This window comes from Xiphophorus couchianus, chromosome 20 (genome assembly GCF_001444195.1).
Source record: "Xiphophorus couchianus chromosome 20, X_couchianus-1.0, whole genome shotgun sequence".
Lineage (NCBI taxonomy): Eukaryota > Metazoa > Chordata > Actinopteri > Cyprinodontiformes > Poeciliidae > Xiphophorus > Xiphophorus couchianus.
In genome coordinates, this window is record NC_040247.1 from 24,051,667 (window position 1) to 24,070,732 (window position 19,066).

General features: G+C 39.0%; 2 protein-coding genes and 1 long non-coding RNA gene across 6 annotated transcripts in view; 2 read left to right on the forward strand and 1 right to left on the reverse strand.

The window, feature by feature from the left end:
• zhx3a (zinc fingers and homeoboxes 3a) overlaps nucleotides 1–2,417 on the forward strand; it is a 23,491-nt gene extending 21,074 nt beyond the window's left edge. For 3 of the 4 annotated variants that reach the window (XM_028003387.1, XM_028003388.1, XM_028003386.1), the window contains exon 3: nucleotides 710–2,417. In XM_028003387.1, coding sequence (XP_027859188.1) covers nucleotides 710–743 — 34 coding nt within the window. In that variant the 3' untranslated portion in view covers nucleotides 744–2,417. The remainder of the gene's footprint in view (nucleotides 1–709) is intronic. The other variant, XM_028003385.1, reaches the window with a different exon arrangement.
• LOC114135805 (uncharacterized) overlaps nucleotides 1–4,375 on the forward strand; it is a 21,589-nt gene extending 17,214 nt beyond the window's left edge. Inside the window, exon 3 of the long non-coding RNA XR_003593661.1 lies at nucleotides 3,865–4,375. This is a non-coding gene — a long non-coding RNA (uncharacterized LOC114135805). The remainder of the gene's footprint in view (nucleotides 1–3,864) is intronic.
• Nucleotides 4,376–5,840: 1,465 nt separating this feature from the next.
• On the reverse strand, nucleotides 5,841–17,778 carry top1a (DNA topoisomerase Ia). The gene is made up of 21 exons (XM_028003390.1): nucleotides 17,630–17,778; nucleotides 17,175–17,199; nucleotides 15,002–15,098; nucleotides 14,800–14,899; nucleotides 13,106–13,158; nucleotides 12,932–13,021; nucleotides 12,768–12,840; nucleotides 12,587–12,678; nucleotides 12,390–12,505; nucleotides 12,161–12,282; nucleotides 11,936–12,058; nucleotides 11,037–11,224; nucleotides 10,807–10,951; nucleotides 9,825–9,968; nucleotides 9,534–9,719; nucleotides 9,386–9,454; nucleotides 9,184–9,298; nucleotides 8,944–9,071; nucleotides 7,362–7,456; nucleotides 7,063–7,212; nucleotides 5,841–6,981 (listed from the first exon to the last, which is right to left on the reverse strand). The coding sequence occupies exons 1-21, from the start codon at nucleotides 17,660–17,662 to the stop codon at nucleotides 6,879–6,881; spliced, it is 2,247 nt and encodes a 748-aa protein (XP_027859191.1). The 5' UTR covers nucleotides 17,663–17,778; the 3' UTR covers nucleotides 5,841–6,878.
• Between the last annotated feature and the right edge of the window lie 1,288 nt (nucleotides 17,779–19,066).

The window sequence follows — 19,066 nt, forward strand, 5'->3', positions numbered from 1 at the left end:
CACTTCCCAAGAGTTCTGCATTGGAATTGCTTGTGAAGTATAATATGTCCTGACCTGGAATAACATCTTGTTCCTGTTGCCCTATGAATATTTCCCTAGATCTAGCTCTGGACAACAGCATACAATTGAAACATTGACTTGAATGTGAGCATTTATCATCTTCATAACATCACCGTAATACATGGAAATTCTGGACTTCGACGTAAACTACTTGGCGGCTTCAGAACATGTGTACGCCCACCGATGTTACCCGTCGTAAAAATAAATTCCTCATTCACTGACACTTTTACAAGCCCAGGGCTGTTTGTCAGTCAAGAAAGCAAAACCAGTGTAAGTCAGGTGTGGTGATAAAAGCACGACAGCTTGTTGTTTGTAGTGGGAGCTGTGTGACGTACAGTAAAAAAAAAAAAAAAAAGTGCGTACAGGTACTCATGCTGAGTAGTTTATTCAAGCAATCAAAGGTCTGTGTTTTACAAGCTATTTTTAGATAAGTAGGACTCTTAGCACTGAATTATAGATCGAGAGCGCATGCTAATATATGTGAATAAATCTCCGCAATTGCCTTTGGTGTGACAGATTTTCAAAAGCCAATACAGTGTATAACACACACATGCATGTTTTATTTGAGGGGGGCGGGGTGGGTGGGAGGTAAGAATAAAAATGTAAGAAGTAGAATTTTCTTCATGTTTTCTTCTTGTGTTGTTGATAGGGACCGCCTGAGGATGGAGCTGCTGGAGGTGTGATGAAGCACCGGACACGTGACACTTAAGGCCGGCCTGCTCCCCTGGCTATGATTTGAGGTTTTTTGGGGGGTTTTTAAACAACAACAACAAAAAAAAGTGTGTTCATAATGACAGCAGATGTGATTGTAGCTGGACCGCTGGACTCTGACTGAAACTGTGAATACCTCCCTGCCCCCTCGTCCGCCTCCTGCTCCTCCTCGTCTTCTTCTTCTCCTCCTTCTTCTTCTTCCATCTGCCATCACTTCCTGCCACCGACAGAAGAAATAGAACTTCTCACCTTTTGAGTCCTGTGATGTTTTAAGCCTTTCATGCTTTTTTTGTGGTTGTGTGGGGAGGGTGCACAACGAGGTCAGTATGAGGAATCAAAGAAAAGAAAGAAAAGACGCACACTGACTGGAAAACTGACTTGAATGAGCGAAACCTAGGTTAGGATAGGGCCGTAGGGAGAATTATATATATATATATATATATATATATATATAAACATATATATATATGGTTGAAACTGCACTATAAAAGATGGTTTGTACTGCCTGGACAAACAAGAGATGTGTTGAGGAAATGTTATTGTTGGCTTTGTGATATTTTTTACTCTTCTTTTTTTCTGTTTTGTTTTTTAGCAACCAGTACTTCAGCACTGCCTTGAATTTTACTTTTTCTTTCCGTTAGTTGGGTTTTCAATTCTATCTACTCTTCTATAGTCACTGTAAGTCCAGATGCAATGGAACACGTTTTATTCAGATCTGTATTAATGTTGGTGATCACTTTGCAGTTCAGCTACACGCAAGAGACTATATACAATGCACTAACGAAGACGGCGATGCTAAAAAAAAAAAAAAAACAACAAAACGAAACACAGAAATCAATCTGCTTCACTGTAAAGGTATCGACAGCTGTCGAGATCAATACACTACACTGCCCTGCAAACTGAACAGAGAGAAGCCTGTCACGCTACCGTTGCCTTACTCAGCTCTGTCTGTGTGTTTATATGAGTCGTCTGTTCATCACCTCGCTTTCGAGCTACTGTGCTGTCCAGAAATAATGGAGAAAAAAAAGCAAAAAAATAAATAAAAAAAAATAATTAACTTGCCAGTGCATTGATAGTCACTGTTGGTCTATATCTGTGAAAAAAAAAAAAATCTTGTGCTGCTTTCTGTACACTTGGAGATGTTCAACTTTAAGCTGTAATTGTATCGAACATTGTTAACTGGCAGAAACAGAAGAAGAAAGAAAAAAAAAAAAAAACGTTTGAAAGCAAAATTCTCAATTTGATCCCTAAACACTGACAGAGTGAGATCTTGTGCTAGCTAGAGAGCCAAAACGAGGAGACGGTCGCTCTCCTCTCAATTTTCTTGTGTTTATATCGAAGCATACAGTCACTACATGAATCTCACTAAAGCTGCATCTTGAAGCTGCTAATAGCGAAGAACGGTGCTATGCCATCCAAAGTGAAATCGGGAGGTGGGCTTTTTCCCCCCGCCTCCTACCAGCAGTGTATGCACTTGTGTCGAATGTTACAAATTTATTTTGGTTTGAGATCAATGGAATCTGGTCTTACGGTGTTAATGATCACTTAAACTTTTATGGAAAATAGTCTTTGATCATAAAGCACTGTTGTATCATCCTTTCTACACTTCTGAGTCTTTACAGAATAAACTGATTACTCAACAAGCAGCAAAAGTCTTGTTTATTCATCACCTGGCGCCAGTGTTTGTCTGATACGTTGGTCATAGAGGTTAGAAATGAGTGCATAGCAGGCAATGTGGAGGAATACAGCGCCATCTGCTGGTGAGAAGCCGTTTGTACAAGCTTTCCATAAAAATGTCCGAAAGTATTCATATTTCTTGAACATAACCACAATGTTTATATGAGGAGATTTTATGTGTAAATAAAGTACTGCATAATTGTGACGTGGAAGGTAAATTATATATTGTTTTCACATTTGTTTTTACAAATAAAAATCTTAAGTGTATGCCATACCCTTTTATCAAGCTACATTTACTCCAGTGCAGTGCTTCTCAATTCCAGTCCTCAGGCCTCCCTGCTCTGCATGTTTTAGATGTGCCTCTATTCCTGAACAGCTGTTTCAAATGATTGCATGACCATCAAGTCCTGCAAAAGCCTGTTAATCACCCATAGATTCAATCCAGGTGGGTAACAGAAGGGAAACACCTAAAACAGGCAGGGGGGCCTGAGGACTGGAATTGAGAAACACTCCTCTAATTACACTAAATAAAGCACCTGTATTTATAAATAACTCACAAAGTAGTTTTGAGAACCATGGAATTTATGGAGGAGCTGCAGAAATCATTGTAAAAAAATATATTTTTTAATGTGCTACCTGTATTTGCGAGTCTCAGCAAATCAAATTTAGCCCCTTTTAATGCCACTTTGACTTAAATTTAAGACCTAAAAAATCTAAATACAGGGACGATTGGGGGTTCCTTTTGTATTACAAACAAGCATATCAAAAATTGAGGAATTCTGTTTGTGGATATTGGCAGCAGCTTTGTTTCTCACACTGCTTGTGGCTCTCTTAGACCCTTTTCACAGTGACGTCAGACAATGGCCGCCATAACTCAAAACTGGGTATCTTTACTTCCGGTGTGATTTTGCCTTGGGAACCAAGCTGAAAACTTCCCAAGGATATAATAAAAGGTAAGTTTAATAATAACAGCATTTAAGTGTTAGATAGCTGTTACTAATCATTGTAAATTCACCATTCTCTATCTGTGTATAAAATAAACAGCCTCCGATCGGAGAGTAAACCACCTAGCAGCAGCTTTAGCCACATTTAGGAAAAATATACTCTCTGTCAGCGCTGTAACGTTTAGAGGTTCACTTTCTGTGTTTTATAAAACAGTGTTTACGTGCTAGATAACCGTTATAAGTCATTGTCAATTTACCATTCTCCAACTGTATTCAAAGGAACCAGCCTCTGATCATGAGTAAACCAGCTAGCAGCAGCTTTAGCCACAGTTAGGAAACATATACACCGCCGCCTGTCAGTGATGTAACTCTGTATCTCTGCTCATTTCCAAGCTCAAATGAGCAACTTCACGTTCAAACACAAGTCCCCCAAAAAACGCAACCGGTGAATCATTATTTTTTATAAGTTTAGAAAAAACAAGACAAAAGCCACAAATAACAGTTGGGCTTGACGATATTTCTGTTTTTCCAGCAACAAAATGCGCATCTCCATGCACTGTTCATGTTTCTGTCACTGCTAACTGTCACAGAGTCTCTCCCAAAGACGCAAAGAAGGAATAAAAATAAATACACAAGAAAATATTAATGTGCTATGATTTGGATAAATAACTTTAATCTGATTACTGGATTTGAAATACGAACTCGTTAGATTATTCGTTACCGAAAAAGTGGTCCGATTAAAGGCATTACAAAGCAGCGGCGGCACCGGACATCTCTGCTTATAACAAACAAATCCCTATTTTATGGGATGAGTGGCAACTCCAGTCTATAATTTAATAATCTGATCAAGATTAGAGCCTAAAACGTTATAGTTCAAAAACAGTAAAAAGTTCTGGTTAAGGAACAGTTATGTCACGTAGTTAGCTAGCTAACAAAATTCACTAATGCTAAGCTAACGGTTACGCAAAACAAAAATACCTACCTTCATAGTCAAACAGGTATTGTTCGGTGAAGAATTTGTAGCCTTTGTCTAATTTAGATTTTTTTGTCAGAGAGAACTGGTTTGCAAATCGTGATATATCTTCAAATCTTATTTTAGGCAAATGTTTTAGAGACTGTGTAAACTCCATGCTCCGGTGATCTGTCTGATCAACATATGCTGTCAGATTTATACATCTCTCTCTCTCTCTCTCTCTCTCTCTCTCTCTCTCTCTCTCTCTCTCTCTCTCTCTCTCTCTCTCTCTCTCTCTCTCTCTCTCTCTCTCTATATATATATATATATATATATATATATATATATGACATATATATATATATGAAATAGACAACTTTATCATTACTTACTATGTACACCGGAACTAAGGATACACAGCTTCGAGCCAAAACGGAAGTTGTGTGACGTCATGTGAAAAGGGTTTCACAAAGTCTATCCTCGTACAGGTTGGCAAGAGAAGAGAGCCAGTGGTGAAACCTAATGTTGTCTAGCCAAATGAAACTGTCTACGGCACTGTCCATGGTTGATGAAAAAATTAAGCTAGCTCCTAAGCGTATGCTAGCAACTAGTTAGCTTTAGCCTCAACTGCCACGAGTCACAGAATGATCTCTGCACGCGACTCAAACATTTACCTGACAGTAATTGGTACCCGGGGTCTGGACTCTCCATCTCGGCTGTTGAGAAACGGCGGCTTCCTGGAGGCGTGGACTCTGTTGAAGTATAAATGTTACCAAATCATTGAAGTTTGTTCCTGACGTACGTAACGCGCCAGTTTGACGCTATGAAGCTTACCGGAAATTGCCTGTGCTGTGGTCCACAGAAAAAATATTGCTTGAAAGATTTTCTTTTCAAAAACCAAGGCAGGCCCAGTAACACGGCCGCTCTCTCTTTGGTTTGGTGGCTGCAAAAATTAGAAAAACATTTTTGTTACAACCATATTAGGAGTCAAATATGATTTATATTATATATATATATAAAAATAATACTGATCAGTATTTGCAGGTCCCTTCACTGCACAGGAGCAGTAAAGGGAGGTGAGAATTGAGCTGAATAGCACCTGAAGGCGATGCTCAGGTTAGCCACATGTTGATGTGGAAGGTATTTAATACCCAAGTTCCCTAATGATGTGAAATCTGCTGTCCATTTGGGAGTGGAACTGGATGAATGGGATATGGGGGGGGGGGGGGGGGGGAGTATTAATAGAAGACAAATACAGCATTTTTGATTTGTAGGATTTTATTGTTTTTTCCAACCTACAATTGAGTTTAAAATTCAAAAACATGATCAAAGGCTATGACATAAAAGGTAAGACAGGAGTAGGATGTGTACTTTACAGCAGCTTACATCAATGTTCCTGTCAGAAGTGGGACAGAAGTGGAATAAAATGATATTTCACATTAAATGTTACATCATTAATCACACAGTTAAAACTTTCCTGCACTGTAACAGCTTGGTGACTTTAGTAATTTGTTTCTATTTTCCTTTTTTTTGTTTGTTTGTTTGGCAAAGTTGACATCCCTCAAACCTCCACAGGGAGGAGTAGACATTTTATCTGCTGACTAGAAATCGTGTTCAAGTAAGAGACGTGGGAGGTTTCTCTTTTTTCCTGCTAAACTATCCAGAAAAAAAAAATTAAAAGAGATTGAGAGGACGCTTGCAACACAGAGGGTAATAAAATAAAAACATGATGGATTCACATTTACAGTGAAGTAACAAAAAAAAAAGAAAAAAAAAAGTCCCTGATAGAAACTGTAAAATAATATATTCACATTCTGCTCACCTAAGTAAATATTGACATGGATGCAATATTACCCCCCCTTTGCCTGCTCAGACATCCTCTCTTTCTCTCAACAGTCCAGTTTAAAATATTCACCCAGACAGCTTCCACACCGCCGAGCCTTGAATACACACACACACAGGCACACACACGCATACACACCCGCTTCCACTTTCTTCGAAGGCAAAGGTGTATTTAAGGATTTCTTTTCATTTTAACTTTCTCTAACAAAATATAGAATTCATTAATAATACATGATAGGGGCTAAAATACAGAGCGAGTGAACAAAAAAAATAAAATGGTACAAAGCATTTCAGGTTGTTTTTTGTTTTCTTTTTTGTTTTGTTTTTTGGCGTAACACAGTAGCGATAGGACCACAGAATTCAAAGCGCTGTCAAATTTTGTCCCTGAGGAGGGACGGAGAAAAAAAAAAAAAATTACTGGGACTACGCCCCGGACTCTCCATCGTGGATGCAGTTCAGTCTCCTTACCCGACGTTGAATCAGATGATTGTTTTTGTTGTTTTTGTTTTGGGCTATCCACGAAAATCTGTCAAAAATGGCCTCATTTCTTCCATGTGTTTTTCTTTTCTTTTTCCCTGCACCAACTTTTAAAATCCCTCGTCGGTTTCTGGCCATCGAGCGAAATTTATGAAGGCTAAAAAACACAAGTCTTCGATAAAAAAAACGTTCGTCGTAGATAAATAAATTGGGATTTAAAATTCATAGTCTTTGTCAGCCATGTCGATAGCCCAAGCAAACTTCTCGCGCTGAGTTTTATTGTAGATCTTCTCGATGGGAACGCCCCACTTCTTACACCTAAAAACAAAACAAAACAGAACCTGTTTTTTGCTGCACTGTTGTTCAATTAGAGATGAACAGGTTCCGGTGTGATCTTACCAAGCCACAGAAATGCGCGGGTCCAAATAGTTGAGTTTGGAAGTGCCGAGGGCGATCTGCTTGTTCTCTTCGCGATCGGTCGCCTGAACCTCCAGCTTCATCAGCTGCTCCTCTATCCTCTGAACCGCCTTTCTCTTGGATTCCACTGCCCTGTAGGGCAAAACCAAACACACACACACACACACAAAGAAAAATAGTTCAGTAAAAAAACATCATGCAGATGTTGGTTTTCATCGGGGGGGAAAAAAAAAAAAAAAAGACAGAAGGAAAACTTGCGAAAACGTTCTGCCGCTCCTTACTTTTTGGATTTCTCATCTCTCCGTACTTTGGCGTCAGCCTTGGCGCTCTTCAGTTCCCTCTTGGCATCAGAAAGCTGATCCTTCTTGGCGTCGATCTGCCAAACAGGATCAGGAGACGGGAAGTCAGAGTGATCAGGGATTGTTTATGAGACTAGCAGTAGCGATGTTATGATGTTATGAGCACAACTAATGAACCAAAGTTGTTGGGGTTTTTTTTTCTAGGAACCTTGAAATTGAACTCTGATGTTATAAAAGTCAGTCATGAGATTCTAATCTTTCCGCCCCAAACCTCATTTGGTACGGTAGCAGCTTTATGCTTGGCTTTTCATGCGAGTCAGTTTAGATTTAAAAATCCAGATTAAAACAAACAAAAAGAATCCATTTGCTAATCAGGCTAGTGGAAGAGACCACACAGTTTGGTTTCCAGGAAGTTGTTCCACCCAATTTATCACCAGCTATGAACTGTCAAGTTAGATTTGATGCAATACTAAAGCAGAAATTTTGTTTTTGAAAAATCTTCAAGTTGATAAAGACTTAAATATATGTTATTTTGTGTATAATAGTGTTTGACCGCATTAAGACTCTCTTCCTAGCTCTGATTGGCTGTTTCTGACTGACCAGTGTACTTCCACAGACTGTTGTAGGACCACAGGGAGAAGGTCCAGAGAAGTTGGATTTTTTTTTTTCCACAGACTCATATTATACTGTCACGACAGTGATAGTTTTAGCAAATATGTACCAAAATAAGTTTTTTATGTAAGCCACATACTGCAGCTTTAAAATAGTTTAGATTCAAAGTAAAAATGTGAAATTCAATCATTCATTTAAGAATTTTAAACACTGACAGACAAAAAAAAAAAAAAAGAGAATGAATTCTGTTTTTTGTATTTATGAGCAATAAACTTTAGAAGACATTGTTGATTCATAGATCATTAAAAAAAAATGGGGGGGGAAAAATGTCAAGTTTTCTGCCAAACAAGACAAAGGAAACGCAACTGAAGGCAGAAACATCAACAGAGCAGCCAGGATAAATTTTCAGGCACTTTCACAAGAAACTTTGAAAAAACATTTGTGATTTACAGTATGAAAGCTCAAAGGTTCTGGGGAACGGTTTTCAACCTGCTAGGACAAACGTCGCTATGGTGGAGACAAAATTCTCTGAACTGAAGTGGATCTAAAGTCGGTCCATCTCAAATCAGAACTACCAAGAGGGTGTATTTTGTGAAGCGCCCAACTATGCTAATAAACACACTTTCACACACTAATAGCGCTGGTATTTATGCCATCAAAATATTTTAGCTGCACCATACACTGATATTTAAAACGTACAACTTGTTTTAATGAAACAAAGACGCATCGTTTCAATCTGGATTTAGTTCCTAATAATTTTCCATGTTGGCTATACATTCCCTGCTTTTTATTTCCATAATTTGTTCAATATATTATTTATTTTTTTATGTAATTTAACAAATATTTTGACCTTTTATGTGTTTCTAATATGAGTGAAAAGAGCTCGACAAGTAACGAAAATAAAAACAAATAATGACTTGAAAGCATGCGTGGCGTTCCCAGTCATTTTTACCTTGGTCTGCAGGTTCTGCATAGACTTCTCGAATGTCTTTGGGGGAGCTCTCTGATGGTTACACAGGATAGCTACGGCTCTGTTGGCCCTGTTGTAGGACAGGATCTTAGCTGGAATGTTGTCATCCGCTAGAAAGAAGGAATACAACATCTCAGAAAGCTGAAGAGTTTCTCCGTTTACTGTGGAAATAAAGCCTGAAACTCATTTTAAAGCCCCAAAGTTGCCAACTTCACTACACACCGTTAGTGAGTTCTTTCAGCTGTTGCTGCAGGGTGATTGAAGCGTTGTAAGTACGGAAAACTTTAGCTGTGAGGCCGTCCATCAGCTCCTGGAGATGTTTGTTCAGGATAGACGTCTGCAAGAAAACACAAACTCGTTTCCAAGAACTCGAACACGTGAGCGTTCCCCAGGAAACGAGCTGAACTGAGAGAGAACGGCTTACATTTAGACGATCAAAGAGGTCATCGTCGGGTTCTTTGTTTTCCATGAACAGCTGAAGGTTCTTGAACACCTGAAAAAGTGTAAATCTTGTAAACGATAGTAGCGGTAACATTTTTAAAGCCCAGTTACAGTAGCAGACTCGTCCTTACTCTTTTCTCCACAGGGACTCTGTTGTAGTAGCGGATCGAGTCTTTACCCAGGAAGTCGAACTCCACCACAAACTCTTGACCTTCACTTTCTGGGTGCAGTTTGAGATGTTCCACCCTCAGCGAGCAGCAGCCCACCGTATCCGCCGTCTCCCCTTCCTCCTTCTCATTTCCTGCTCTCAGAGCCAGCTAGTGGGCAGAGGAACACCGCGTTTAAGCTTCCATTAACGTCGTAGCGCCACTTAATAAACTACATTAAGCTTTCCAGTTCTGGAAAGAAAAGCTGATGTTCACCTTGTCAATGAAGTAAAGCGCCACGGCTCTTTGTCTGATCCTCATCTCCTTGGATTTCCAGTCTTCCCGATACTGCGCTCTGAGGCGGTCCACACACTTCTTCAGTCGCCGAGCCGTTTCGTATTTCTGCCAATCTTTCTCTCCCTGAACGCAACGGGAATCAATAAAGAAGGGAAGAAGGTTGTTATAGTTGGCTAAAAAAAAGAAAACTGAAATTGAGAAAACATTTTTGTTAAATGTTTTCCAAATAATACCGTTAAAGGAGGGAGGCTGGGGGAACTACAGCCAACTGGAAATATATAGTTTTCAGAAAAACAAAAATTTATGGAAGATTAGTGCCGTGTAGAAAAAAAAAAAAAAAAGAAGATTCTTTGAATTCTGATTAATCTTCTGAGGTCAAAATACAGAACTCCAAAAATAAAAAAAAATCTGAATTCCAAGTGTAAAGTCAGAATTCTCTTGTCCCTCCCTAGTGGCCCCAATCCTCTTCCATAGAAACTAGAGCCATAACAACATTTGTTTATTAGCCTTTCGAACTGGTGTGAAAATTACTTTTTCCATCTTCACACAAGCAGTTTACATCAGCTGTTGGCAAATTACGGCACTCCATAATCCTGCTTGTAGAAATTAAGTTGATGCACAAAATGGCGACGACAAACGTTGGGAGAAAACTTTGTTCATTTGTTGTTCAAAGACAACTGAATAGATTTTTTTTTTAAATGGCTTCTTCTGTTCAGTATTTATTACTCAATGCATACATAAAGACAATAATTTTACCTTTTTGAATTCTGCACCTAATAATTAACCAAAGTATGACAAATCTAAAACTACTACAACTACTAAAATCAAAATGTTTAATAAAAACTAGCAAACTCCCTCTAAAAACTAATTTAAAAATGGAATTAAAACAAAAAGTCACAAAGAAATAATGAAATACCCAAAACTACCATCACCCTGCTTGGAAGTTCTTCAGTGCACCTACCTTGATTCTGGAGCTGGGGTTCAGCATGATGTACTTGATGGAACCTTGGATGTTCTCCGTCCATGAAACCAGCCAAGTCACCTTGTTGTCATGGCGAACTTCTTTCCATTTAGTGCCTGGAGGCGGCGTGGGGTACTTCGAGTCCCTGAAAGGAGGATATAAAGCCAACCGGTCAGACATTTCCCCTGGAGTTAATGCATCAGGTCAACCAAAAGCAACTTGTCACACACTTGCTGCAGTTGATGATGATGTCCTGAGGCCGGATGCGGCGTTTCAGCATTCCCATTTTGGGATGGTCTCCTCGGCCGCGGAACAGGCCGGGCGGCTCGATGCGGAAGTTTGCGATGCGCTCTTTGTGGTTGTCCATGACGCAGAAGCCATACTCCTGCAGAAGCCGCTCGTTTTCTTCTTTTATTTTCTGAGAAGAAAAATAAAACATTTTTTTAGCGGGATAAAAATAAGTGTTTTCTCACCTGACAGTCCGGTAGACTCTGTGTGATTGACGACCAAAATTGCAACATCTGTTACATTTTCAGCTGGTGCGGGTCACCATCACACTGCACCGTGTCAAATGAACAAAACCCTTTGAGCAACCCGTTCCCCTTCATCAACTGTGGTGGCGCTGCACCAAAAACAACTAAAGGAAACAAGAAAACCCGTGAAGAAGACAACACTGAGCGCAACTTCCTTCCTCATGAAATGTGAACAAAAAAGTAGGGCGTCAGATTTTAGTGCTTGTAGGGTTTCTCTTTTGTCTTTGGTTAAAGACTACAAGCCGTTTCTCACGCTAGCGCCGTTTGTTTTGGTTGTATTTACCCAGAATGCCTTGGACTATAGTCCACTTCCTGCTTTTGAAGAAGTCTGGCACTCACATATACAGCGTTCGCTTTTTTAAATTCACATCAGAATTCGACTGTGCAATCACACCCCCCCAAACAAATCTGACTTTCTAACAAACAATCTAAAGTTGGATTAAAGCAGACTAATCAAGGACTGGTGTGAATGCACCCCTAACGTGACAAATTTTTTTAAACTGCAAGAAAGTGATGAGGAGTCATCATAGATTGAAATCAAATAAAGAACTCAGAAGACTATTTCAACAGACATGCCGCATGTACGCTGGTCTGACCTGTTTTTGTTCTTTCGTCATGGCTTTCCTGGCCTCAGACTGAGCCTTAAAATACTCGCTCATCTCAGAGAAGTTGCACTTCTTCAGGTCTGTGATTGTGGACTTCTCTTCAGAAGTCATTTCCTGCATTAAAGAGAAACCACTATCAGACAAATCAATGTTGAACTGGGAGAAGAAGCAGAAAAAAATATATATATTGCCTCAAGCGACTATTTTCCCACCCACCTTTCTCCAATCCTTAAAGAAATTTTTACGGAAGATGTCCTTGGTAGTGTACTCATGGTCCAACATTTTGGCGAAGAACGTAGCCACTTCCTCTGCTTCTGGGCTCAGCTTCATGGGTTTACCTGAAGCGGTGAGAGGTGGTTTTTAGGGAAACAACGTTGTAATTTACATGTATACGCAAACAGTCTAATCTTAAAGGCAATAAGTCATGGCTACGTTGGTAGCGTACCGTCATAATAAAACTTGACATTGCTAGGCAAGGGTTCGTAGGGCGGAGCAAACACTGGGCCTTTGTGTTCGAGGAACTTCCATTTGACGCCGTCCGTGTATCTCTCCTCTTCCCACCTGAACTCAAGTGATGCGTTTTGTTAAACTCCAAACTCCCCATACATGAAGAAGCGGCACATCTAGAAAATATCAACTCACCATTTCCACTTCTCCTCTGGTTCTTGCTTTGTTTTCTTCTTCCCATCAGCTGCTTCTCCTTTTTTACTTTTAGTTTTTTTGGACTTAAAATCCTGAAATAAGGAAGTGGAAGTATTCACATTATACACCAGAGTAGTTAACAGCAATCAGATATTACCCCACACTGTCAAGTCTTTCTTACCTCATCCTCTTGTTTCCTTTTCTTGGCTTTCTTATCGTTTTCAGTCTTTATCTTTTTAGGCTTGAATTCAGCTCTGAAAACAAAAACACGCCTTGTTAGGAGGGTGAAAGTACAAACTTTAGTTTCCATTGTGACGATTAGGTTTATTGACATTGCAGACGTACTCGTAATCCTCGTCTCGCTCTCTTTTAAGAGATTTCTGGTATTTAGGAGAGTGGTAATTGTCATCTGGCTCAGACTTCACATGTGGGGGGCTTTAAATAGGAGGAGAAAAAAATATATATTTTCTGCACCACAACATTAGTTTCAAAATCAAGATTTGCAACGTTCTGACAAACCTGGCAAAGCCGTTTTCCTTTTCTTTCTTGATTTTACCGTCCAGGGACTTGACCTGCAAACACCAGAACGTGGTTCAGCAGAAGCATCGGATATAACACATTACTATGGTTGTTTTCCTTCATCCTCCTTTTAATATGGAGAGGTCAGTTGATGAAGCATTTGAGCTTCAGACGTGGTTTGTACCGAAAGACTAATGCAAAAACAGAGAAATTAAGTACTATAGTTTTGTGCCAGCTCCAGTCCTCAAGATCCGACATCCGACAGAGATTCTAGGTCAATCTCTGCAGGTTTGGGATTTCACCAACTCAAATTTAAGGCCTTTTTAAAACCTGGATCTCCACAAAAAATTATGAACTTCCTCCAGCCAACTGCTGATAAATTTGCACTTACTCATGACAGGAATAAAAAATAAAAATAAAAAAAAAAGCTGGCTAGCTCACTAGCAAAGGTATGTTAGCAGTGAGTTAGCGGTAGCCTCAACAGTCTCAAGTCACATAATGCAATCAAGATATCTGAGTGCAACTCAAACTTTTGCCTGACAAAAGCGTTTAGCAAGAAAAAAAGAAAATACAGACTATGATTAAATATTCCTGTCAAGATGAAATTTAAGCGTGTGACCAACATATTAAAGGCCAAATTACTTTGAGTGAATTTAAGACATTTTATGTAGTTAATTTTAGATACATTAATTTAAGGATGCACGAACCCCCTGAGATTCTGCAAAACAGTTTCTTTTTGTTTTTGTTGAAGCCTAAACTTACTGCCTTCGTAGTACCGTTTTCAAAATGTTGCACACTGTAAGCTTTAATTTGTCCACAACATGGTCTTAAAAAAAAAAAAAAAAAAGAGTTGAAACTGCTGCACATAACCTTCCCTTTCCTTCCTCAAGTTCTAATCCCTCCTTACCTGAGCAGACCTTGCCTCATCGTGCTGCCGCTGCTGGCCTCTGATCTAATGTCTCCTCCCTGACTCTTTGCTCTTACTGTGACAATAAAGATTTCTTTTAAATACGTGGAACAGTGAGCACAACTTCTGTACAGAAATCAGACTGGATTGGGTTTATTCCTGGCATCAACTAACAAGCAAGAAATGCAAAAATGGGTAACAACATCATTAGTATTCCTGTTAACCTTAATATAATAAACTGGCACAGATTAACTATTTAGCCAACGTTACCTGCATCAAACTTGCACGGTTTGTTTGGAAGAAAACTCTGCAAGTTTTGTTTTTTTTTGTCTTTTAGCTCTGGCTAGCTGCTGAACATGACAGACCGTTTCGCCTCGGCGATCAGAGCCACAGGTGTAACTGGCGTCAGCATGTGTACGCTGGTGGTTCATTTAAAGACGGCTCGGAAAATCTCATTACTACATCTTAACAGATTGATGACTTTTTAACAGCTGAAAAAACTAACACGTACCCCATGTTAGTTGTACCGTTGACTGTATACAGAGCATAAGTAAATCCTACAGCACATCTCAAAATGGTTTTGGCAAAGAAAATAAATAAATGTTAAAAATTACCGTAAAGAGGCACTAAATACAGAAAACATCAGCTCTAAAGGAACTCTGTTCCCTTGTGAAATATCTTCAGTCGAGATGCAACGACGCAGTTAGACAACTTAACATCGTATACTATACATTACACCACATAAACAATCCTGCGTATAAAATGTCTCTCCATATGGCCGACTTACCTTCTCCTCTTTCCTCTTTTCTTTGTGCTTGTCTTTGTTGCCATCTTTGTGCTTCATTTTCTCCTTTTCCTTGGACTTTTTCTCCAGATCCTTGTGGTCACTGAAGTGCAGGGAATACGTTTCAAGAATTACGGTTCAACGAGGCTGTCTTAACAAGATCGGTTATTGGAAAATGGACGTTTTGGAGGGACTCCTCCTCTACCTGTTGCCATGCTTGGACTTCTCCCGTTCCTTGTCCTTCTTGTGTTCCTTATGTTTATACTCCTTGTCTTTGTACTTGTCTTTATGCTTATGGGAGTCTAAAAGAAAGAAACTGGGTCACTTTCATAAGTGCATAATAGTTGCAGTAGTGAAGAGACAAAGGTAAGCAAAACTGAGAACTTTCTGAAAGAAATGTTCAATTTATAAACTGATAAGATGACAACCCTCAGATCATTTTAGATCACACTTGAGCTTTTTGTTACACAATTTATATGCAAAAAAAATCATGCAACCTGAACTTTATATGAAATGCAGATAACCCTGCTCACCAGAGCAGGTGATCCGCCGTGCTAGAAGTCACTCTGGCATCGACATGCAACCAGATTTAGTGCAACGCTGAAAGCATGTGTGCCGTTTTGAAGTAAAAGTGGGACATGTTGTGTTTATCTGTACCGTTCAGGACTGGGAAAGGTTTGCTACTTGCGCAACCAACGTGAAACTTAAAAGCAAAAGCAGGTTGATAAAATCTAGGAAGATAAAATCTACTCAGTTTTACTCTTCTATTATTAAACGATTTACAGGTAAAATAAAATCTGTGCTTTATGCATTTCAAAAGTATTATGAGAACATTGACAACTAGCCAACGCAGAAATTTTCTAATATCGTCTGAATTTGTCTATTGAAGTTTGATTCTTTGCTTCAGCTTTTTCTGGGACAGTAAATTTGGTCTTATTGCCATTGCTGACATTTATCTTTAAATTTTGTATTAAATGCAAACTACGCTTGAGTGTAATTACAGTCCACAACAAAGAAAATTGCTTAGAAATGTTAGTTGCACCATTATCTGTGCTTCTTTAGGAGTTTTGTTGACACTGTGATTAAAAAATAAACTGGATATTTCTACCTTATTACCCACCTTAATATAATAGCACAAAAAAAGCTTTCTTGTAGCATCGCCTACTGCCTGCGTGTTTTGTAGACAAATATGAACAAACTGACAAGTTGTTATAACCTGCAGCTCAACAGTATGCGTCTTTAGGGATTTCTACCTAAAACCACTTTGAAGTTAAGAGACTTTAATTTGCAATAATCTAAATTAAAGTATTATGATTATGCTGTCATAAAATAAAATTACTACTCTAGTACAAAATTTAATATAAGAGCTCACAGCAGGCAGTCTAGTTTATCAGCAATATTACAGGAGAGGAAGAAAGTCCACAGTTCTTAGCAGTAGACAGAGCAAAGCAAATTAAAAAACGAAAAAGATCTTTAAGTTGTTTAGCAATAAATTAAACAGTTTTAAAATATATATCTAAATAGTATTAATTACAGTTTATTGTATGCTCATGTTTATAAAATGAAGCTTTGCTCAATAATGCGAGGGTCTACTTGTACTCAAAACAGTGCACATTTAAGTACCATCCAAGAATGACAGTTCAAATTTATCTTGTGTCAAAAACAACATGAAGCTCTTCAACTTATAGTTATTAAATTGTGTTTAAAAGTTTCTAAATACAAGTTTTCATGAAGACAAATCTGCTTCAGATCGTCTGATTACTGTACTTTTAGAGTGGAAATCTGTCAACTACTTTAATGGCAACTACTAATTTAATGCAGTAGACTGACTTGTGAAATATGACTCAAACTTAAAATGACCCACTTTTAATACATAAAGTGTAGAGTTTAGGAAAGACGGAACCTGAACGCTACAGCCCGTGGGTAGAGCCTACAGTTCTTAGTCATTCTTTAGCCCCTAACCCTGGCATTTCTACTTCCCAAAGCCATACACTCTTCTCAGCCTGAGTTCAGGCCGCTAACAACCAAAAAAGAAAATGGCGCAGAGACTAAGTCCTCAACCCCCAAACCCTCACTTTCAGATGGAAAATGTGCCACTAAAAGCTCACCAACATTCATTTCTGGGACGCGGGGCTGATAAAGCACCTCAAGCTGTCTGCCTTCGTTGTTTTAAATTGAGAAAATAATAAGCGGAAAGGCTTTTACAAGGCCTCGCTTTTGAACAATAGAGGCTTGTGAGTGAGACAGCGGACTTAGTCTCTGGACGCCATTTCTGTCCTCTACTGAAAACTAACATAACGTTACAAGAGGCGAGTTAAAACAGCAGAATAAAAGGAAAACTTTGGATTTTATCCTCAAGCTCCGTGAGTTAAACTTACCATTGACCCGAGAGGCATAGTCAATCTGAAAAATGGAAAAGAATATTTGTGTTAAATTTGGGAGAGCGACGGCTAACTAGCCGGCTACCCAACTTTGAACTTGCTCAACGGTGAAGCGACAGTTAGCCAACCTAGCCTAGCCTAGCTCCCTGCTAATACTATCTGCTGCTTGAAAGCCGCTACGGCTAACACTGGTTTCAGCTAACGACACAATTATTTCCCTGCGTTTACTTTCCCGTGTAAATCAAACGGCTAACTGGGTAGAACTACTTCGTGTCATCCTCACACATATGCGAGACGCTGCAAACAACGAACGGGAGAGATTTATTAACACAGCCGGCTATTTTGCTAGCTAGTAGGCACTGTTCACTGTTAGCCTGTCAAACCCAGCAAATACACGGCACTAACATGCATCCTAACACCATTAATAACATTGCAAAATACATTAACACTACCTGGTCTTCGTTATGGGAATGGTCCCCACTCATTTCCTAGGCCTTCTATGTTTAAAAACAAAATTCAAAAGTGAGAAACAACTGGATAACTGCACACGAGCTGGATGTAAGCAGAATGAAGAAAAGATAGGATTGTGTAAGAGGTTAAGTCCCAGTAGTGCACTGATGCGCATGCGTATTAATTTAAATGGTACTCAGCAACTTAACTCCTCCTCCTCCTCAGAAAACGTGTTCTTACCGAGGCCCACTATGGTCAGAGAAGGAATGAAGTCCACATACACATCACAAGAACATATGCCAGCACACTCAGTGCTCCGTGTTCTTTGGGTCGTGCTTCAGATTACTGAAAATGAGAGCAAAGGGACAACTAATGACATCTCTTTTGCATGATTTTCTATCCATTAATGTTTTTATTTTGACGTTGACTCGCCATTTTAGTCTTTGGCCACTTTGCCAGACTTCTTTTTCCCCCCAATCAAACTCACGTTAATTGGTAAAGAACATTTATTAAACTAAAGTATGGCACAGATGAAGGTTTCTGATCCTTTAAAGCAGCATCTACACCACACAAGGCGTATATACATGTGCATGGTCTTATAAGCAATTTTAAAAAGCCCAATTAAGTCAAACATTATGGGGGATAAATTTCAGAATGTGAATTGTATTCCCTTTGGATGTTGACAAATGAGACTGTAGTCTGAAAACAAGTAAGTACGCATTTGTTAGTCTCCTTTATGAGGCTTCCTTTGAAAATGCAAACTGCAAATTTAAAATGTTCTTGATGTACAGCGCAGGTCAGAAGTTTATAAAGATTTCATTTTATAATATTATGACTTGATACTTTCAGATTTGTTTTTGCAGGCTAATGTGATTATATGTGACATGCAACTTACAACATACAATAATTTAGAAAAAACAAAAATTGGCTTCACACAGTGAAATTAATGCAGATTTTTGTCTAACTGACATTAGTTCAAATTGACACAGGGCCAAATATATACTTTAAACCCCACATGCTTTCCAGAAATGTATGTTTTCTCGCTATTTCCATTCCAAAGCCAGTCTTGATGTGTGCTTGGCTTATGGTCAGATGTTGTAAAAATTGAGCTGCAGGGAAAATGCAACGACAAATGTTTTGGAGAAGTCAAACTGAAGCTTTCCAACGTCAAAACGTGCCACTGCCCACTCTACAGTGGTGGCAGCATTCTGCTAAGGTTCTGTTTGGCGACCAGAGGAACTTGTGCTTCAAAAAGTAGGTGAAGTAGTAAACAAACAGATCTCTTCAAATTCACCCCAGATCAAACAGCAGACGGTTAAAACTGGGATACAACTGGAATGTTTTAATACGAGACCAAACACAGCTGGAACTGCAGCATTAAGCTAATGAAAAATGTGCTCTCATTAAAAATGCGTACTATTTTTAAAAGCAAGGTCATT